The 23,294-nt window shown below is 54.5% G+C and overlaps 1 protein-coding gene across 1 annotated transcript in view; it reads right to left on the bottom strand.

Annotated features, from left to right (window-relative positions):
• Positions 1–23,294, bottom strand: part of LOC140404311 (chondroitin sulfate proteoglycan 4-like) — a 158,625-nt gene that overhangs the window by 39,833 nt on the left and 95,498 nt on the right. Inside the window, exon 5 of the mRNA XM_072492675.1 lies at positions 22,985–23,161. Within this exon, the coding sequence (XP_072348776.1) occupies positions 22,985–23,161 (177 nt within the window). The remainder of the gene's footprint in view (positions 1–22,984; positions 23,162–23,294) is intronic.

The following is a 23,294-nucleotide window of genomic DNA, read 5'->3' as shown; positions in this document are numbered from 1 at the left end:
GGGGAGAGATGGCAGATGGAGTTTAATCCGGACAAATGTGAGGTAATGCATTTTGGAAGGTCTAATGCAGGTAGGGAATATACAGTGAATTGTAGAACCCTCAAGAGTATTGAAAGTCAAAGAGATCTGGGAGTACAGGTCCACAGGTCATTGAAAGGGGCAACACAGGTGGAGAAGGTAGTCAAGAAGGCATACGGCATGCTTGCCTTCATTGGCCGGGGCATTGAGTATAAGAATTGGCAAGTCATGTTGCAGCTGTATAAAATCTTAGTTAGGCCACACTTGGAGTATAGTGTTCAATTCTGGTCGCCACACTACCAGAAGGATGTGGAGGCTTTAGAGAGGGTGCAGAAGAGATTTACCAGAATGTTGCCTGGTATGGAGGGCATTAGCTATGAGGAGCGGTTGAATAAACTCGGTTTGTTCTCACTGGAACGAAGGAGGTTGAGGGGAGACCTGATAGAGGTCTACAAAATTATGAGGGGCATAGACAGAGTGGATAGTCAGAGGCTTTTCCCCAGGGTAGAGGGGTCAATTACTAGGGGGCATAGGTTTAAGGTGAGAGGGGCAAGGTTTAGAGTAGATGTACGAGGCAAGTTTTTTACGCAGAGGGTAGTGGGTGCCTGGAACTCGCTACCGGAGGAGGTGGTGGAAGCAGGGACGATAGTGACATTTAAGGGGCATCTTGATAAATACATGAATAGGATGGGAATAGAGGGATACGGACCCAGGAAGTGGAGAAGATTTTAGTTTAGTCGGGCAGCATGGTCGGCACGGGCTTGGAGGGCCGAAGGGCCTGTTCCTGTGCTGTACATTTCTTTGTTCTTTGTTGTTGTTTGTCACCCTGTGTCCATCCGCAGTAACACTGCCACCGAGTGTCCTTTGCCAGTAGCACGTTCTCCCCGTGTGTGCCTGGGTTTCCTCCGGGTGCTCCGGTTTCCTCCCACAGTCCAAAGATGAGCAGGTTACATGGATTGACCAGCATCAATTGCCCCTTTATGCACAGGTTAGGTTACGGGGAGAGGGAGGGGGCCTTGGCAAGATAATCATTTAGACGATCAGTGCAGACTCGATGGGCCAAATGGCCTCCTTTTGCACTGGAGGAATTCAATGATTCTAATTCGATGATAACACTGCCACCCTGTGTCCATTCCCAGTAATACAGCCTGGTAGTGACCGTCCCCAGTAACACTGCCACCTAGTGTCTATCGCTGGTAGTACTGCCAACCCGTGTCCATTCCCAGTAATACAGCCTAGTAGTGACCATCCCCAGTAACACTGCCACCCAGTGTCCATCGCCGGTAACACTGCCACCCAGTGTCCATCGCCGGTAACACTGCGATCTAGTGTCCATCGGCGGTAACACTGCCACCCAGTGTCTATCTCCGGTAACACTGACATTGAGTGTTCATCCCCAGGAACCCTGCCAGCCAGTGCCAAGACCGAGGAATACTGCCACTCAGTTTCCATCCCCAGGAACACTGCCACCCAGTGTCCATCCCCAGTAACACTGCCCCCCAGTGTCCATCCCCAGTAACACTGCCACCTTGTGTCCATCCCCAGTAACACTGCCACCTTGTGTCCATCCCCAGTAACACTGCCACCTTGTGTCTATCCCCAGTAACACTGCCACCTTGTGTCCATCCCCAGTAACACTGCCACCTTGTGTCCATCCCCAGTAACACTGCTACCCGGTGTCCATCCCCAGTAACACTGCTACCCAGTGTCCATCCCCAGTAACACTGTCCCCCAGTGTCCATCCCCAGTAACACTGTCCCCCAGTGTCCACCCCCAGTAACACTGCCACCCAGTGTCCATCCCCAGTAACACTGCCACCCAGTGTCCAACCCCAGTAACACTGCCACCCAGTGTCCATCCCCAGTAACACTGTCCTCCAGTGTCCATCCCCAATAACACTGCCACCTAGTGTCCATCGCCAGTAACACTGCCACCCAGTGTCCATCCCCAATAACACTGCCACCCAGTGTCCATCCCCAGTAACACTGTCCTCCAGTGTCCATCCCAATAACACTGCCACCTAGTGTCCATCCCCAGTAACACTGCCCCCCAGTGTCAATCCCCAGTAACACTGCCACCTAGTGTCCATCCCCAGTAACGCTGTCACCCAGTGTCCATCCCCAGTAACAGTGCCACCCAGTGTCCATCCCCAATAACACTGTCCCCCAGTGTCCATCCCCAGTAACACTGTCCCCCAGTGTCCATCCCCAGTAACACTGCCCCCCAGTGTCCATCCCCAGTAACACTGTCCTCCAGTGTCCATCCCCAATAACACTGCCACCTAGTGTCCATCCCCAGTAACACTGTCCCCCAGTGTCCATCCCCAGTAACACTGTCCTCCAGTGTCCATCCCCAATAACACTGCCACCTAGTGTCCATCCCCAGTAACACTGCCCCCCAGTGTCAATCCCCAGTAACACTGCCACCCAGTGTCCATCCCCAATAACACTGTCCCCAGTGTCCATCCCCAGTAACACTGTCCTCCAGTGTCCATGCACAATAACACTGTCCTCCAGTGTCCATCCCCAATAACACTGTCCCCCAGTGTCCATCCCCAGTAACACTGTCCCCAGTGTCCATCCCCAGTAACACTGCCACCTAGTGTCAATCCCAGTAACACTGCCCCCCAGTGTCAATCCCCAGTAACACAGCCACCCTGTGTGCATTTCCAAGTTATACAGCCTAGTAGTGACCGGCCCAGGAATACTGCCACCCAGTGTGCACCTGCAGTAACACTGCCACCCAGTGTCCAGCACTGGTAACACTGCCACCCAGTTTCCACCCGCAGTAATACTGCCACCCAGTGTCCATCACCGATAACACTGCCATCCAGTGTTCATCCCCAGGAACCCTGCCAGCCAGTGTCTGTGTGAGTTTCCTCCAGGTGCTCAGGTTTCCTCCCACAGTCCAAAGGTGTGCAGATTAGGCGGATTGACCAGCATCAATTGCCCTTTTATGCACAGGTTAGGTTACGGGGACAGGGAGAGGGAGGGGGCCTTGGCAAGATAATCATTTAGACGATCAGTGCAGACTCGATGGGCCAAATGGCCTCCTTTTGCACTGTAGGAATTCAATGATTCTAATTCGATGATAACACTGCCACCCTGTGTCCATTCCCAGTAATACAGCCTGGTAGTGACCGTCCCCAGTAATACTGCCACCCAGTGTCCACCCGCAATAACACTGACACCCAGTGCCCATTGCCGGTAACGCTGCCACCCAGTGTCCATCGCTGCTAACACTGCCACCCAGTGTCCATCCCCAGGAACACTGCCACCCAGTGTCCATCCCCAGGAACACTGCCTCCAGTGTCCATCCCCAGGAACACTGCCTCCAGTGTCCATCCTCAGGAACACTGCCAACTAATGTCCATTCCCAGCAAAACTGCCACCTAGTGTACAGCATTGGTAACACTGTGTAGGAGGGAGGGTTTCCGTTATCTGGACCACTGGGAGCTCTTCTGGGGCAGGTGTGACCTATATAAGGACGGTTTGCATCTAAACCGGCGAGGCATAAATATCCTGGCCGCGAGGTTTGCTAGTGTCACACGGGAGGGTTTAAACTAGTATGGCAGGGGGGTGGGCACGGGAGCAATAGGTCAGAAAGTGAGAGCATTGAGGGAGAACTAGGGAATAGGGACAGTGTGGCTCTGAGGCAGAGCAGACAGGGAGAAGTTGCTGAACACAGCGGGTCTGGTGGCCTGAAGTGCATATGTTTTAATGCAAGAAGTATTACGGGTAAGGCAGATGAACTTAGAGCTTGGATTAGTACTTGGAACTATGATGTTGTTGCCATTACAGAGACCTGGTTGAGGGAAGGGCAGGATTGGCAGCTAAACGTTCCAGGATTTAGATGTTTCAGGCGGGATAGAGGGGGATGTAAAAGGGGAGGCGGAGTTGCGCTACTGGTTCAGGAGAATATCACAGCTATACTGTGGGAGGACACCTCAGAGGGCAGTGAGGCTATATGGGTAGAGATCAGGAATAAGAAGGGTGCAGTCACAATGTTGGGGGTTTACTACAGGCCTCCCAACAGCCAGCGGGAGATAGAGGAGCAGATAGGTAGACAGATTTTGGAAAAGAGTAAAAACAACAGGGTTGTGGTGATGGGAGACTTTAACTTCCCCAATATTGACTGGGACTCACTTAGTGCCAGGGGCTTAGACGGGGCGGAGTTTGTAAGGAGCATCCAGGAGGGCTTCTTAAAACAATATGTAGACAGTCCAACTAGGGAAGGGGCGGTACTGGACCTGGTATTGGGGAATGAGCCCGGCCAGGTGGTAGATGTTTCAGTAGGGGAGCATTTCGGTAACAGTGACCACAATTCAGTAAGTTTTAAAGTACTGGTGGACAAGGATAAGAGTGGTCCTAGGATCAATGTGCTAAATTGGGGGAAGGCTAATTATAACAATATTAGGCGGGAACTGAAGAACATAGATTGGGGGCGGATGTTTGAGGGCAAATCAACATCTGACATGTGGGAGGCTTTCAAGTGTCAGTTGAAAGGAATTCAGGACCGGCATGTTCCTGTGAGGAAGAAGGATAAATACGGCAATTTTCGGGAACCTTGGATAACGAGAGATATTTAGGCCTCGTCAAAAAGAAAAAGGAGGCATTTGTCAGGGCTAAAAGGCTGGGAACAGACGAAGCCTGCGTGGAATATAAGGAAAGTAGGAAGGAACTTAAGCAAGGAGTCAGGAGGGCTAAAAGGGGTCACGAAAAGCCATTGGCAAAGAGGGTTAAGGAAAATCCCAATGCTTTTTACATGTACATAAAACGCAAGAGGGTAGCCAGGGAAAGGGTTGGCCCACTGAAGGATAGGCAAGGGAATCTATGTGTGGAGCCAGAGGAAATGGGCAAGGTACTAAATGAATACTTCGCATCAGTATCCTCCAAAGAGAAGAAATTGGTAGATGTTGAGTCTGGAGAGTGGTGTGTAGATAGCCTGGGTCACATTGAGATCCAAAAAGACGAGGTGTTGGGTGTCTTAAAAAATATTAAGGTAGATAAGTCCCCAGGGCCTGATGGGATCTACCCCAGAATACTGAAGGAGGCTGGAGAGGAAATTGCTGAGGCCTTGACACAAATCTTTGGATCCTCACTGTCTTCAGGGGATGTCCCGGAGGACTGGAGAATAGCCAATGTTGTTCCTCTGTTTAAGAAGGGTAGCAAGGATAATCCCGGGAACTACAGGCCGGTGAGCCTTACTTCAGTGGTAGGGAAATTACTGGAGAGAATTCTTCGAGACAGGATCTACTCCCATTTGGAAGCAAATGGACGTATTAGTGAGAGACAGCACGGTTTTGTGAAGGGAAGGTCGTGTCTCACTAACTTGATAGAGTTTTTCGAGGAGGTCACTAAGATGATTGATGCAGGTAAGGCAGTGGATTTTGTCTAAATGGACTTCAGTAAGGCCTTTGACAAGGTCCCTCATGGTAGACTGGTACAAAAGGTGCAGTCACATGGGATCAGGGGTGAGCTGGCAAGGTGGATACAGAACTGGCTAGGCCATAGAAGGCAGAGAGTAGCAATGGAAGGATGCTTTTCTAATTGGAGGGCTGTGACCAGTGGTGTTCCACAGGGATCAGTGCTGGGACCTTTGCTCTTTGTTGTATATATAAATGATTTGGAGGAAAATGTAACTGGTCTGATTAGTAAGTTTGCAGATGACACAAAGGTTGGTGGAATTGCGGATAGCGATGAGGACTGTCAGAGGATACAGCAGGGTTTAGATTGTTTGGAGACTTGGGGGGAGAGATGGCAGATGGAGTTTAATCCGGACAAATGTGAGGTAATGCATTTTGGAAGGTCTAATGCAGGTAGGGAATATACAGTGAATGGTAGAACCCTCAAGAGTATTGAAAGTCAAAGAGATCTAGGAGTACAGGTCCACAGGTCCACGGGGCAGCACGGTAGCCTTGTGGATAGCACAATTGCTTCACAGCTCCAGGGTCCCAGGTTCAATTCCGGCTTGGGTCACTGTCTGTGCGGAGTCTGCACATCCTCCCCGTGTGTGCGTGGGTTTCCTCCGGGTGCTCCGGTTTCCTCCCACAGTCCAAAGATGTGTAGGTTAGGTGGATTGGCCATGATAAATTGCCCTTAGTGTCCAAAATTGCCCTTAGTGTTGGATTGGGTTACTGGGTTATGGGGATAGGGTGGTGGTGTTGACCTTGGGTAGGGTGCTCTTTCCAAGAGCCGGTGCAGACTCGATGGGCCGAATGGCCTCCTTCTGCACTGTAAATTCTATGATCTATGATCTAGGTCATTGAAAGGGGCAACACAGGTGGAGAAGGTAGTCAAGAAGGCATACGGCATGCTTGCCTTCATTGGCCGGGGCATTGAGTATAAGAATTGGCAAGTCATGTTGCAGCTGTATAAAATCTTAGTTAGGCCACACTTGGAGTATAGTGTTCAATTCTGGTCGCCACACTACCAGAAGGATGTGGAGGCTTTAGAGAGGGTGCAGAAGAGATTTACCAGAATGTTGCCTGGTATGGAGGGCATTAGCTATGAGGAGCGGTTGAATAAACTCGGTTTGTTCTCACTGGAACGAAGGAGGTTGAGGGGAGACCTGATAGAGGTCTACAAAAGTATGAGGGGCATAGACAGAGTGGATAGTCAGAGGCTTTTCCCCAGGGTAGAGGGGTCAATTACTAGGGGGCATAGGTTTAAGGTGAGAGGGGCAAGGTTTAGAGTAGATGTACGAGGCAAGTTTTTTACGCAGAGGGTAGTGGGTGCCTGGAACTCGCTACCGGAGGAGGTGGTGGAAGCAGGGACGATAGTGACATTTAAGGGGCATCTTGATAAATACATGAATAGGATGGGAATAGAGGGATACGGACCCCGGAAGTGGAGAAGATTTTAGTTTAGTCGGGCAGCATGGTCGGCACGGGCTTGGAGGGCCGAAGGGCCTGTTCCTGTGCTGTACATTTCTTTGTTCTTTGTTGTTGTTTGTCACCCTGTGTCCATCCGCAGTAACACTGCCACCGAGTGTCCTTTGCCAGTAGCACGTTCTCCCCGTGTGTGCCTGGGTTTCCTCCGGGTGCTCCGGTTTCCTCCCGCAGTCCAAAGATGAGCAGGTTACATGGATTGACCAGCATCAATTGCCCCTTTATGCACAGGTTAGGTTACGGGGAGAGGGAGGGGGCCTTGGCAAGATAATCATTTAGACGATCAGTGCAGACTCGATGGGCCAAATGGCCTCCTTTTGCACTGGAGGAATTCAATGATTCTAATTCGATGATAACACTGCCACCCTGTGTCCATTCCCAGTAATACAGCCTGGTAGTGACCGTCCCCAGTAACACTGCCACCTAGTGTCTATCGCTGGTAGTACTGCCAACCCGTGTCCATTCCCAGTAATACAGCCTAGTAGTGACCATCCCCAGTAACACTGCCACCCAGTGTCCATCGCCGGTAACACTGCGATCCAGTGTCCATCGGCGGTAACACTGCCACCCAGTGTCTATCTCCGGTAACACTGACATTGAGTGTTCATCCCCAGGAACCCTGCCAGCCAGTGCCAAGACCGTGGAATACTGCCACTCAGTTTCCATCCCCAGGAACACTGCCACCCAGTGTCCATCCCCAGTAACACTGCCCCCCAGTGTCCATCCCCAGTAACACTGCCACCTTGTGTCCATCCCCAGTAACACTGCCACCTTGTGTCCATCCCCAGCAACACTGCCACCCAGTGTCCATCCCCAGTAACACTGCTACCCGGTGTCCATCCCCAGTAACACTGCTACCCAGTGTCCATCCCCAGTAACACTGTCCCCCAGTGTCCATCCCCAGTAACACTGTCCCCCAGTGTCCATCCCCAGTAACACTGCCACCCAGTGTCCATCCCCAGTAACACTGTCCTCCAGTGTCCATCCCCAATAACACTGCCACCTAGTGTCCATCCCCAGTAACACTGCCCCCCAGTGTCCATCCCCAGCAACACTGCTACCCGGTGTCCATCCCCAGTAACACTGCTACCCAGTGTCCATCCCCAGTAACACTGCTACCCGGTGTCCATCCCCAGTAACACTGTCCCCCAGTGTCCATCCCCAGTAACACTGTCCCCCAGTGTCCATCCCCAGTAACACTGCCACCCAGTGTCCATCCCCAGTAACACTGTCCTCCAGTGTCCATCCCCAATAACACTGCCACCTAGTGTCCATCACCAGTAACACTGCCCCCCAGTGTCAATCCCCAATAACGCTGCCACCCAGTGTCCATCCCCAATAACACTGTCACCCAGTGTCCATCCCCAGTAACAGTGCCACCCAGTGTCCATCCCCAATAACACTGTCCCCCAGTGTACATCCCCAGTAACACTGTCCTCCAGTGTCCATCCCCAATAACACTGCCACCCAGTGTCCATCCCCAGTAACACTGTCCCCAGTGTCCATCCCCAGTAACACTGCCACCTAGTGTCAATCCCAGTAACACTGCCCCCCAGTGTCAATCCCCAGTAACACAGCCACCCAGTGTCCATCCCCAGTAACACTGCCACCCTGTGTGCATTTCCAAGTAATACAGCCTAGTAGTGACCGGCCCAGGAATACTGCCACCCAGTGTGCACCTGCAGTAACACTGCCACCCAGTGTCCAGCACTGGTAACACTGCCACCCAGTTTCCACCCGCAGTAATACTGCCACCCAGTGTCCATCACCGATAACACTGCCATCCAGTGTTCATCCCCATGAACCCTGCCAGCCAGTGTCTGTGTGAGTTTCCTCCAGGTGCTCAGGTTTCCTCCCACAGTCCAAAGGTGTGCAGATTAGGTGGATTGACCAGCATCAATTGCCCTTTTATGCACAGGTTAGGTTACGGGGACAGGGAGAGGGAGGGGGCCTTGGCAAGATAATCATTTAGACGATCAGTGCAGACTCGATGGGCCAAATGGCCTCCTTTTGCACTGTAGGAATTCAATGGTTCTAATTCGATGATAACACTGCCACCCTGTGTCCATTCCCAGTAATACAGCCTGGTAGTGACCGTCCCCAGTAACACTGCCACCTAGTGTCTATCGCTGGTAGTACTGCCAACCCGTGTCCATTCCCAGTAATACAGCCTAGTAGTGACCATCCCCAGTAACACTGCCACCCAGTGTCCATCGCCGGTAACACTGCCACCCAGTGTCCATCGCCGGTAACACTGCGATCCAGTGTCCATCGGCGGTAACACTGCCACCCAGTGTCTATCTCCGGTAACACTGACATTGAGTGTTCATCCCCAGGAACCCTGCCAGCCAGTGCCAAGACCGTGGAATACTGCCACTCAGTTTCCATCCCCAGGAACACTGCCACCCAGTGTCCATCCCCAGTAACACTGCCACCCAGTGTCCATCCCCAGTAACACTGCCACTCAGTGTCCATCCCCAGTAACACTGTCATCCAGTGTCCATCCCCAGTAACACTGCCACCCAGTGTCCATCGCCGGTAACACTGCGATCTAGTGTCCATCGGCGGTAACACTGCCACCCAGTGTCTATCTCCGGTAACACTGACATCGAGTGTTCATCCCCAGGAACCCTGCCAGCCAGTGCCAAGACCGAGGAATACTGCCACTCAGTTTCCATCCCCAGGAACACTGCCACCCAGTGTCCATCCCCAGTAACACTGCCCCCCAGTGTCCATCCCCAGTAACACTGCCACCTTGTGTCCATCCCCAGTAACACTGCCACCTTGTGTCCATCCCCAGTAACACTGCTACCCGGTGTCCATCCCCAGTAACACTGCTACCCAGTGTCCATTCCCAGTAACACTGTCCCCCAGTGTCCATCCCCAGTAACACTGCCACCCAGTGTCCATCCCCAGTAACACTGCCACCCAGTGTCCATCCCCAGTAACACTGCCACCCAGTGTCCATCCCCAGTAACACTGTCATCCAGTGTCCGTCCCCAGTAACAGTGCCACCCAGTGTCCATCCCCAGTAACACTGCCACCCGGTGTCCATCCCCAGTAACACTGCCACCCAGTGTCCATCCCCAGTAACACTGTCATCCAGTGTCCGTCCCCAGTAACAGTGCCACCCAGTGTCCATCCCCAGTAACACTGCCACCCAGTGTCCATCCCCAGTAACACTGTCCCTCAGTGTCCATCCTGAGGAACACGGCCACCCAGTGTCCATCCCCAGTAACACTGTCCCCCAGTGTCCATCCCCAGTAACACTGCCACCCAGTGTCCATCCCCAGTAACACTGCTACCCAGTGTCCATCCCCAGTAACACTGCCACCCGGTGTCCATCCCCAGTAACACTGCCACCCAGTGTCCATCCCCAGTAACACTGTCCCTCAGTGTCCATCCTGAGGAACACGGCCACCCAGTGTCCATCCCCAGTTACACTGCTACCCAGTGTCCATCCCCAGTAACACTGCCACCCGGTGTCCATCCCCAGTAACACTGCCACCCAGTGTCCATCCCCAGTAACACTGTCATCCAGTGTCCGTCCCCAGTAACACTGCTACCCAGTGTCCATCCCCAGTAACACTGTCATCCAGTGTCCGTCCCCAGTCACACCGCTACCCAGTGTCCATCCCCAGTAACACTGTACCCCAGTGTCCATCCCCAGAAACACTGCTACCCAGTGTCCATCCCCAGTAACACTGCCACCCAGTGTCCATCCCCAGTAACACTGCCACCCGGTGTCCATCCCCAGTAACACTGCCACCCAGTGTCCATCCCCAGTAACACTGTCCCTCAGTGTCCATCCTGAGGAACACGGCCACCCAGTGTCCATCCCCAGTTACACTGCTACCCAGTGTCCATCCCCAGTAACACTGCCACCCGGTGTCCATCCCCAGTAACACTGCCACCCAGTGTCCATCCCCAGTAACACTGTCATCCAGTGTCCGTCCCCAGTAACACTGCTACCCAGTGTCCATCCCCAGTAACACTGTCATCCAGTGTCCGTCCCCAGTCACACCGCTACCCAGTGTCCATCCCCAGTAACACTGTACCCCAGTGTCCATCCCCAGAAACACTGCTACCCAGTGTCCATCCCCAGTTACACTGCTACCCAGGGTCCATCCCCAGTAACACTGCCACCCAGTGTCCATCCCCAGTAACACTGCTACCCAGTGTCCATCCCCAGTAACACTGCCACCCAGTGTCCATCCCCAGTAACACTGTCACCCAGTGTCCATCCCCAGTAACACTGTCCCTCAGTGTCCATCCTGAGGAACACGGCCACCCAGTGTCCATCCCCAGTAACACTGTCATCCAGTGTCCGTCCCCAGCAACAGTGCCACCCAGTGTCCATCCCCAGTAACAGTGCCACCCAGTGCCCTTCCCCAGTAACACTATCATCTAGTGTCCATCCCCAGTAACAGTGCCACCCAGTGTCCATCCCCAGTAACACTGCCACCCAGTGTCCATCCCCAGTAACACTGTCATCCAGTGTCCATCCCCAGTAACAGTGCCACCCAGTGTCCATCCCCAGTAACAGTGCCACCCAGTGTCCATCCCCAGTAACACTGTCACCCAGTGTCCATCCCCAGTAACAGTGCCACCCAGTGTCCATCCCCAGTAACACTGTCACCCAGTGTCCATCCCCAGTAACACTGCCACCCAGTGTCCATCCCCAGTAACACTGTCACCCAGTGTCCATCCCCAGTAACACTGTCACCCAGTGTCCATCCCCAGTAACAGTGCCACCCAGTGTCCATCCCCAGTTACACTGCTACCCAGTGTCCATCCCCAGTAACACTGTCACCCAGTGTCCATCCCCAGTAACACTGTCCCTCAGTGTCCATCCTGAGGAACACGGCCACCCAGTGTCCATCCCCAGTAACACTGTCATCCAGTGTCCGTCCCCAGTAACAGTGCCACCCAGTGTCCATCCCCATTAACACTGCCACCCAGTGTCCATCCCCAGTAACACTGTCACCCAGTGTCCATCCCCAGCAACACTGTCACCCAGTGTCCAACCCCAGTAACACTGCCACCCAGTGTCCATCCCCAGTAACACTGCTACCCAGTGTCCATCCCCAGTAACACTGCCCCCCAGTGTCCATCCCCAGCAACACTGCCACCTAGTGTCAATCCCAGTAACACTGCCACCCAGTGTCCGTCCCCAGTAACACTGCCACCCAGTGTCCATCCCCAGTAACACTGTCATCCAGTGTCCGTCCCCAGTAACAGTGCTACCCAGTGTCCATCCCCAGTAACACTGCTACCCAGTGTCCATCCCCAGTAACACTGTCCCCCAGTGTCCATCCCCAGTAACACTGCCACCCAGTGTCCATCCCCAGTAACACTGCCACTCTGTGTCCATCCCCAGTGACACTGCCACCTTGTGTCCATCCCCAGTAACACTGCTACTCAGTGTCCATCCCCAGTAACACTGTCCCCCAGTGTCCATCCCCAGTAACACTGCCACCCAGTGTCCATCCCCAGTAACACTGTCATCCAGTGTCCGTCCCCAGTAACAGTGCCACCCAGTGTCCATCCCCAGTAACACTGCCACCCAGTGTCCATCCCCAGTCACCCTGTCATCCAGTGTCCGTCCCCAATAACAGTGCCACCCAGTGTCCATCCCCAGTAACACTGCTACCCAGGGTCCATCCTGAGGAACACGGCCACCCAGTGTCCATCCCCAGCAACACTGTCACCCAGTGTCCATCCCCAGTAACACTGTCCCCCAGTGTCCATCCCCAGTAACACTGTCCCCCAGTGTCCATCCCCAGTAACACTGCCATCTAGTGTCCATCCCCAGTAACACTGCCACCCAGTGTCCATCCCCAGTAACACTGCCACCCAGTGTCCATCCCCAGTAACACTGCCACCCAGTGTCCATCCACAGTAACACTGTCATCCAGTGTCCGTCCCCAGTAACAGTGCCACCCAGTGTCCATCCCCAGTTACACTGCTACCCAGGGTCCATCCTGAGGAACACGGCCACCCAGTGTCCATCCCCAGTAACACTGCCACCCAGTGTCCATCCCCAGTAACACGGCCACCCAGTGTCCATCCCCAGTAACACTGCCACCCAGTGTCCATCCCCAGTAACACTGCCACCCAGTGTCCATCCCCAGTAACACTGCCACTCAGTGTCCATCCCCAGTAACACTGTCATCCAGTGTCCATCCCCAGTAACACTGCTACCCAGTGTCCATCCCCAGTAACACTGTCCCCCAGTGTCCATCCCCAGTAACACTGCTACCCAGTGTCCATCCCCAGTAACACTGTCATCCAGTGTCCATCCCCAGTAACACTGCTACCCAGTGTCCATCCCCAGTAACACTGTCCCCCAGTGTCCATCCCCAGTAACACTGCCACCCAGTGTCCATCCCCAGTAACACTGTCCCTCAGTGTCCATCCTGAGGAACACGGCCACCCAGTGTCCATCCCCAGTAACACTGTCCCCCAGTGTCCATCCCCAGTATCACTGCCACCCAGTGTCCATCCCCAGTAACAGTGCCACCCAGTGTCCATCCCCAGTAACACTGCCACCCAGTGTCCATCCCCAGTAACACTGCCACCCAGTGTCCATCCCCAGTAACACTGTCATCCAGTGTCCGTCCCCAGTAACACTGCTACCCAGTGTCCATCCCCAGTAACACTGCTACCCAGTGTCCATCCCCAGTAACACTGCCACCCAGTGTCCATCCCCAGTAACACTGCCACCCAGTGTCCATCCCCAGTAACACTGCCATCCAGTGTCCATCCCCAGTAACACTGTCATCCAGTGTCCATCCCCAGTAACACTGCCACCCAGTGTCCATCCCCAGTAACACTGTCCCTCAGTGTCCATCCTGAGGAACACGGCCACCCAGTGTCCATCCCCAGTAACACTGTCATCCAGTGTCCGTCCCCAGTAACAGTGCCACCTAGTGTCCATCCCCAATAACACTGCCACCCAGTGTCCAACCCCAGTAACACTGTCCCCCAGTGTCCATCCCCAGTAACACTGCCACCCAGTGTCCATCCCCAGTAACACTGTCCCTCAGTGTCCATCCTGAGGAACACGGCCACCCAGTGTCCATCCCCAGTAACACTGCCACCCAGTGTCCATCCCCAGTAACACTGCCACCCAGTGTCCATCCCCAGTAACACTGCCCCCCAGTGTCCATCCCCAGCAACACTGCCACCTAGTGTCAATCCCAGTAACACTGCCACCCAGTGTCCATCCCCAGTGACACTGTCATCCAGTGTCCGTCCCCAGTAACACTGCCACCCAGTGTCCATCCTCAGTGACACTGTCATCCAGTGTCCATCCCCAGTAACACTGTCCCCCAGTGTCCATCCCCAGTAACACTGCCACCCAGTGTCCATCCCCAGTAACACTGCCACTCAGTGTCCATCCCCAGTAACATTGTCCCCCAGTGTCCATCCCCAGTAACACTGTCATCCAGTGTCCATCCCCAGTAACACTGCCACCTTGTGTCCATCCCCAGCAACACTGCCACTCAGTGTCCATCCCCAGTAACACTGTCATCCAGTGTCCATCCCCAGTAACACTGCTACCCAATGTCCATCCCCAGTAACACTGTCCCCCAGTGTCCATCCCCAGTAACACTGCCACCCAGTGTCGATCCCCAGTAACACTGTCATCCAGTGTCCGTCCCCAGTAACAGTGCCACCCAGTGTCCATCCACAGTAACACTGTCATCCAGTGTCCGTCCCCAGTAACAGTGCCACCCAGTGTCCATCCCCAGTAACACTGCCACCCAGTGTCCATCCCCAGTAACACTGCCACCCAGTGTCCATCCCCAGTAACACTGCCACCCAGTGTCCATCCACAGTAACACTGTCATCCAGTGTCCGTCCCCAGTAACAGTGCCACCCAGTGTCCATCCCCAGTTACACTGTCACCCAGTGTCCATCCCCAGTAACAGTGCGACCCAGTGTCCATCCCCAGTAACACTGTCACCCAGTGTCCATCCCCAGTAACACTGTCACCCAGTGTCCATCCTGAGGAACACGGCCACCCAGTGTCCGTCCCCAGTAACAGTGCCACCCAGTGTCCATCCCCAGTTACACTGCTACCCAGGGTCCATCCTGAGGAGCACGGCCACCCAGTGTCCATCCCCAGTAACACGGCCACCCAGTGTCCATCCCCAGTAACACTGCCACCCAGTGTCCATCCCCGGTAACACTGCCACCCAGTGTCCATCCCCAGTAACACTGCCACTCAGTGTCCATCCCCAGTAACACTGTCATCCAGTGTCCATCCCCAGTAACACTGCTACCCAGTGTCCATCCCCAGTAACACTGTCCCCCAGTGTCCATCCCCAGTAACACTGCTACCCAGTGTCCATCCCCAGTAACACTGTCATCCAGTGTCCATCCCCAGTAACACTGCTACCCAGTGTCCATCCCCAGTAACACAGTCCCCCAGTGTCCATCCCCAGTAACACTGCCACCCAGTGTCCATCCCCAGTAACACTGTCCCTCAGTGTCCATCCTGAGGAACACGGCCACCCAGTGTCCATCCCCAGTAACACTGTCCCCCAGTGTCCATCCCCAGTATCACTGCCACCCAGTGTCCATCCCCAGTAACAGTGCCACCCAGTGTCCATCCCCAGTAACACTGCCACCCAGTGTCCATCCCCAGTAACACTGCACCCAGTGTCCATCCCCAGTAACACTGTCACCCAGTGTCCATCCCCAGTAACACTGTCATCCAGTGTCCGTCCCCAGTAACAGTGCCACCCAGTGTCCATCCCCATTAACACTGCCACCCAGTGTCCAACCCCAGTAACACTGTCCCCCAGTGTCCATCCCCAGTAACACTGCCACCCAGTGTCCATCCCCAGTAACACTGTCCCTCAGTGTCCATCCTGAGGAACACGGCCACCCAGTGTCCATCCCCAGTAACACTGCCACCCAGTGTCCATCCCCAGTAACACTGGCACCCAGTGTCCATCCCCAGTAACACTGCCCCCCAGTGTCCATCCCCAGCAACACTGCCACCTAGTGTCAATCCCAGTAACACTGCCACCCAGTGTCCATCCCCAGTGACACTGTCATCCAGTGTCCGTCCCCAGTAACACTGCCACCCAGTGTCCATCCCCAGTGACACTGTCATCCAGTGTCCATCCCCAGTAACACTGACCCCCAGTTTCCATCCCCAGTAACACTGCCACCCAGTGTCCATCCCCAGTAACACTGCCACTCAGTGTCCATCCCCAGTAACACTGTCCCCCACTGTCCATCCCCAGTAACACTGTCATCCAGTGTCCATCCCCAGTAACACTGCCACCTTGTGTCCATCCCCAGCAACACTGCCACTCAGTGTCCATCCCCAGTAACACTGTCATCCAATGTCCGTCCCCAGTAACAGTGCCACCCAGTGTCCATCCCCAGTAACACTGCTACCCAGGGTCCATCCTGAGGAACACGGCCACCCAGTGTCCATCCCCAGTAACACTGCCACCCAGTGTCCCTCCCCAGTAACACTGCCACCCAGTGTCCATCCACAGTAACACTGTCATCCAGTGTCCGTCCCCAGTAACAGTGCCACCCAGTGTCCATCCCCAGTTACACTGCTACCCAGGGTCCATCCTGAGGAACACGGCCACCCAGTGTCCATCCCCAGTAACACTGCCACCCAGTGTCCATCCCCAGTAACACGGCCACCCAGTGTCCATCCCCAGTAACACTGCCACCCAGTGTCCATCCCCAGTAACACTGCCACCCAGTGTCCATCCCCAGTAACACTGCCACTCAGTGTCCATCCCCAGTAACACTGTCATCCAGTGTCCATCCCCAGTAACACTGCTACCCAGTGTCCATCCCCAGTAACACTGTCCCCCAGTGTCCATCCCCAGTAACACTGCTACCCAGTGTCCATCCCCAGTAACACTGTCATCCAGTGTCCATCCCCAGTAACACTGCTACCCAGTGTCCATCCCCAGTAACACTGTCCCCCAGTGTCCATCCCCAGTAACACTGCCACCCAGTGTCCATCCCCAGTAACACTGTCCCTCAGTGTCCATCCTGAGGAACACGGCCACCCAGTGTCCATCCCCAGTAACACTGTCCCCCAGTGTCCATCCCCAGTATCACTGCCACCCAGTGTCCATCCCCAGTAACAGTGCCACCCAGTGTCCATCCCCAGTAACACTGCCACCCAGTGTCCATCCCCAGTAACACTGCCACCCAGTGTCCATCCCCAGTAACACTGTCATCCAGTGTCCGTCCCCAGTAACACTGCTACCCAGTGTCCATCCCCAGTAACACTGCTACCCAGTGTCCATCCCCAGTAACACTGCCACCCAGTGTCCATCCCCAGTAACACTGCCACCCAGTGTCCATCCCCAGTAACACTGCCATCCAGTGTCCATCCCCAGTAACACTGTCATCCAGTGTCCATCCCCAGTAACACTGCCACCCAGTGTCCATCCCCAGTAACACTGTCCCTCAGTGTCCATCCTGAGGAACACGGCCACCCAGTGTCCATCCCCAGTAACACTGTCATCCAGTGTCCGTCCCCAGTAACAGTGCCACCTAGTGTCCATCCCCAATAACACTGCCACCCAGTGTCCAACCCCAGTAACACTGTCCCCCAGTGTCCATCCCCAGTAACACTGCCACCCAGTGTCCATCCCCAGTAACACTGTCCCTCAGTGTCCATCCTGAGGAACACGGCCACCCAGTGTCCATCCCCAGTAACACTGCCACCCAGTGTCCATCCCCAGTAACACTGCCACCCAGTGTCCATCCCCAGTAACACTGCCCCCCAGTGTCCATCCCCAGCAACACTGCCACCTAGTGTCAATCCCAGTAACACTGCCACCCAGTGTCCATCCCCAGTGACACTGTCATCCAGTGTCCGTCCCCAGTAACACTGCCACCCAGTGTCCATCCTCAGTGACACTGTCATCCAGTGTCCATCCCCAGTAACACTGTCCCCCAGTGTCCATCCCCAGTAACACTGCCACCCAGTGTCCATCCCCAGTAACACTGCCACTCAGTGTCCATCCCCAGTAACATTGTCCCCCAGTGTCCATCCCCAGTAACACTGTCATCCAGTGTCCATCCCCAGTAACACTGCCACCTTGTGTCCATCCCCAGCAACACTGCCACTCAGTGTCCATCCCCAGTAACACTGTCATCCAGTGTCCATCCCCAGTAACACTGCTACCCAATGTCCATCCCCAGTAACACTGTCCCCCAGTGTCCATCCCCAGTAACACTGCCACCCAGTGTCGATCCCCAGTAACACTGTCATCCAGTGTCCGTCCCCAGTAACAGTGCCACCCAGTGTCCATCCACAGTAACACTGTCATCCAGTGTCCGTCCCCAGTAACAGTGCCACCCAGTGTCCATCCCCAGTAACACTGCCACCCAGTGTCCATCCCCAGTAACACTGCCACCCAGTGTCCATCCCCAGTAACACTGCCACCCAGTGTCCATCCACAGTAACACTGTCATCCAGTGTCCGTCCCCAGTAACAGTGCCACCCAGTGTCCATCCCCAGTTACACTGTCACCCAGTGTCCATCCCCAGTAACAGTGCGACCCAGTGTCCATCCCCAGTAACACTGTCACCCAGTGTCCATCCCCAGTAACACTGTCACCCAGTGTCCATCCTGAGGAACACGGCCACCCAGTGTCCGTCCCCAGTAACAGTGCCACCCAGTGTCCATCCCCAGTTACACTGCTACCCAGGGTCCATCCTGAGGAGCACGGCCACCCAGTGTCCATCCCCAGTAACACGGCCACCCAGTGTCCATCCCCAGTAACACTGCCACCCAGTGTCCATCCCCAGTAACACTGCCACCCAGTGTCCATCCCCAGTAACACTGCCACTCAGTGTCCATCCCCAGTAACACTGTCATCCAGTGTCCATCCCCAGTAACACTGCTACCCAGTGTCCATCCCCAGTAACACTGTCCCCCAGTGTCCATCCCCAGTAACACTGCTACCCAGTGTCCATCCCCAGTAACACTGTCATCCAGTGTCCATCCCCAGTAACACTGCTACCCAGTGTCCATCCCCAGTAACACAGTCCCCCAGTGTCCATCCCCAGTAACACTGCCACCCAGTGTCCATCCCCAGTAACACTGTCCCTCAGTGTCCATCCTGAGGAACACGGCCACCCAGTGTCCATCCCCAGTAACACTGTCCCCCAGTGTCCATCCCCAGTATCACTGCCACCCAGTGTCCATCCCCAGTAACAGTGCCACCCAGTGTCCATCCCCAGTAACACTGCCACCCAGTGTCCATCCCCAGTAACACTGCACCCAGTGTCCATCCCCAGTAACACTGTCACCCAGTGTCCATCCCCAGTAACACTGTCATCCAGTGTCCGTCCCCAGTAACAGTGCCACCCAGTGTCCATCCCCATTAACACTGCCACCCAGTGTCCAACCCCAGTAACACTGTCCCCCAGTGTCCATCCCCAGTAACACTGCCACCCAGTGTCCATCCCCAGTAACACTGTCCCTCAGTGTCCATCCTGAGGAACACGGCCACCCAGTGTCCATCCCCAGTAACACTGCCACCCAGTGTCCATCCCCAGTAACACTGGCACCCAGTGTCCATCCCCAGTAACACTGCCCCCCAGTGTCCATCCCCAGCAACACTGCCACCTAGTGTCAATCCCAGTAACACTGCCACCCAGTGTCCATCCCCAGTGACACTGTCATCCAGTGTCCGTCCCCAGTAACACTGCCACCCAGTGTCCATCCCCAGTGACACTGTCATCCAGTGTCCATCCCCAGTAACACTGACCCCCAGTTTCCATCCCCAGTAACACTGCCACCCAGTGTCCATCCCCAGTAACACTGCCACTCAGTGTCCATCCCCAGTAACACTGTCCCCCAGTGTCCATCCCCAGTAACACTGTCATCCAGTGTCCATCCCCAGTAACACTGCCACCTTGTGTCCATCCCCAGCAACACTGCCACTCAGTGTCCATCCCCAGTAACACTGTCATCCAATGTCCATCCCCAGTAACACTGCTACCCAATGTCCATCCCCAGTAACACTGCCACCCAGTGTCGATCCCCAGTAACACTGTCATCCAGTGTCCGTCCCCAGTAACAGTGCCACCCAGTGTCCATCCCCAGTAACACTGCCACCCAGTGTCCATCCCCAGTAACCCTGTCATCCAGTGTCCGTCCCCAGTAACAGTGCCACCCAGTGTCCATCCCCAGTAACACTGCTACCCAGGGTCCATCCTGAGGAACACGGCCACCCAGTGTCCATCCCCAGTAACACTGCCACCCAGTGTCCCTCCCCAGTAACACTGTCCCCCAGTGTCCATCCCCAGTAACACTGCCACCTATTGTCCATCCCCAGTAACACTGCCACCCAGTGTCCATCCCCAGTAACACTGCCACCCAGTGTCCATCCACAGTAACACTGTCATCCAGTGTCCGTCCCCAGTAACAGTGCCACCCAGTGTCCATCCCCAGTAACACTGCCACCCAGTGTCCATCCCCAGTAACACTGCCACCCAGTGTCCATCCCCAGCAACACTGCCACCCAGTGTCCATCCCCAGTAACACTGCCACCCAGTGTCCATCCCCAGTAACACTTCCACTCAGTGTCCATCCCCTGTAACACTGTCATCCAGTGTCCATCCCCAGTAACACTGCTACCCAGTGTCCATCCCCAGTAACACTGCCACCCAGTGTCCACCCCCAGTAACACTGCTACCCAGTGTCCATCCCCAGTAACACTGCCCCCCAGTGTCCATCCCCAGTAACACTGCCACCTTGTGTCCATCCCCAGTAACACTGCCACCTTGTGTCCATCCCCAGCAACACTGTCACCCAGTGTCCATCCCCAGTAACAGTGCTACCCAGTGTCCATCCCCAGAAACAGTGCTACCCAGTGTCCATCCCCAGTAACACTGCTACCCTGTGTCCATCCCCAGTAACACTGCTACCCAGTGTCCATCCCCAGTAACACTGTCCCCCTGTGTCCATCCCCAGTAACACTGCCACCCAGTGTCCATCCCCAGTAACACTGCCACCCAGTGTCCATCCCCAGTAACACTGTCATTCAGTGTCCGTCCCCAGTAACAGTGCCACCCAGTGTCCATCCCCAGTAACACTGCTACCCAGGGTCCATCCTGAGGAACACGGCCACCCAGTGTCCATCCCCAGCAACACTGTCACCCAGTGTCGATCCCCAGTAACACTGCTACCCAGTGTCCATCCCCAGTAACAGTGCCACCCAGTGTCCATCCCCAGTAACACTGCCACCCAGTGTCCATCCCCAGTAACACTGTCACCCAGTGTCCATCCCCAGTAACACTGCCACCCAGTGTCCATCCACAGTAACACTGTCATCCAGTGTCCATCCACAGTAACACTGTCATCCAGTGTCCGTCCCCAGTAACACTGCCACCTTGTGTCCATCCCCAGTAACACTGCCACCTTGTGTCCATCCCCAGCAACACTGTCACCCAGTGTCCATCCCCAGTAACACTGCTACCCAGTGTCCATCCCCAGTAACACTGCTACCCAGTGTCCATCCCCAGTAACACTGCTACCCAGTGTCCATCCCCAGTAACACTGCTACCCAGTGTCCATCCCCAGTAACACTGTCCCCCAGTGTCCATCCCCAGTAACACTGCTACCCAGTGTCCATCCCCAGTAACAGTGCGACCCAGTGACCATCCCCAGTAGCACTGCTACCCAGGGTCCATCCTGAGGAACACGGCCACCCAGTGTCCCTCCCCAGCAACACTGTCACCCAGTGTCGATCCCCAGTAACACTGCTACCCAGTGTCCATCCCCAGTAACAGTGCCACCCAGTGTCCATCCCCAGTAACACTGCTACCCAGTGTCCATCCCCAATAACACTGTCCCCCAGTGTCCATCCCCAGTAACACTGTCCCCCAGTGTCCATCCCCAGTAACACTGTCCCCCAGTGTCCATCCCCAGTAACACTGCCACCCGGTGTCCATCCCCAGTAACACTGTCATCCAGTGTCCGTCCCCAGTAACAGTGCCACCCAGTGTCCATCCCCAGTAACACTGCCACCCAGTGTCCATCCCCAGTAACACTGTCATCCAGTGTCCGTCCCCAGTAACAGTGCCACCCAGTGTCCATCCCCAGTAACACTGCTACCCAGGGTCCATCCTGAGGAACCCGGCCACCCAGTGTCCATCCCCAGCAACACTGTCACCCAGTGTCGATCCCCAGTAACACTGCTACCCAGTAACACTGTCCCCCAGTGTCCATCCCCAGTAACACTGCTACCCAGTAACACTGTCCCCAGTGTCCATCCCCAGTAACACTGCTACCCAGTAACACTGTCCCCCAGTGTCCATCCCCAGTAACACTGCCACCCAGTGTCCATCCCCAGCAACACTGTCACTCAGTGTCGATCCCCAGTAACACTGCTACCCAGTGTCCATCCCCAGTAACAGTGCCACCCAGTGTCCATCCACAGTAACACTGCCACCCTGTGTCCATCCACAGTAACACTGCCACCCAGTGTCTATCCCCAGTAACACTGCCACCCAGTGTCCATCCCCAGTAACACTGCCACCCAGTGTCCGTCCCCAGTAACAGTGCCACCCAGTGTCCATCCCCAGTAACACTGCCACCCAGTGTCCACTCCTTGTAGCGTTGACGTAGAATATCTATTTTCCTTTATCTGTGATCATTTACATTGATCAATGTATAATTCACCAACAAAATGTTAAAATCTAATTGATTTTGAACTAGACCAGAGCAAAAAATATCAACGTTCATTTAGATAGATTTTATGTAAATGATGCTAAATCTTTTGATTGGTCAGAAGTATATCAGCTATTTTGATATCTTTTAAAGTTACACCATCCCTCCGGTGATACGTAAATGGTTTCCAAGCCTGTATCTGATAGCAGATTGGAACAGTCTCTGTCTCTCCCTCCTAAACGTGGAGAGTTTGGGCAGCTTGGGGGCATTAGCACAGAGTTCTATTCCTCCCAGTGAATTTGTTTGGATCCTCCGGCAGTTCAGTTTTTAAATCTCATCATTTAGTAACGTAAATGCAAAGAGTGAGGAGCGAATATAAAAACCACCATTACCTCCAGTTGAGAATTAATGATAACGACAGGAGCCTGATCGTTGACGGGGATAACAGTGACAGTGACAGGTATTGGCTCACTCTCTCTGCCAATCTCTGAAATGTTGGCCACGAGAGTGAAGATGTCCATCAACGTTTCACTGCCGTCGTGAAAATAAAACACTGCTTCCTGTTTGACCTAAAAATGTGCGGAAAAAGAATATCAGGAAGAAAGATGCCAGAAATAGCAGAACAAGTACGAAGGAAACTATTTAAATCAACAGAGCCCATGAACATCACAACCCAGTTGCTGCATATCAATGGGCATTTTG

The sequence above is a fragment of the Scyliorhinus torazame genome, chromosome 30, assembly GCF_047496885.1.
Source record: "Scyliorhinus torazame isolate Kashiwa2021f chromosome 30, sScyTor2.1, whole genome shotgun sequence".
NCBI classification, from domain to species: domain Eukaryota; kingdom Metazoa; phylum Chordata; class Chondrichthyes; order Carcharhiniformes; family Scyliorhinidae; genus Scyliorhinus; species Scyliorhinus torazame.
This window is presented reverse-complemented; position numbering and strand designations above follow the sequence as displayed.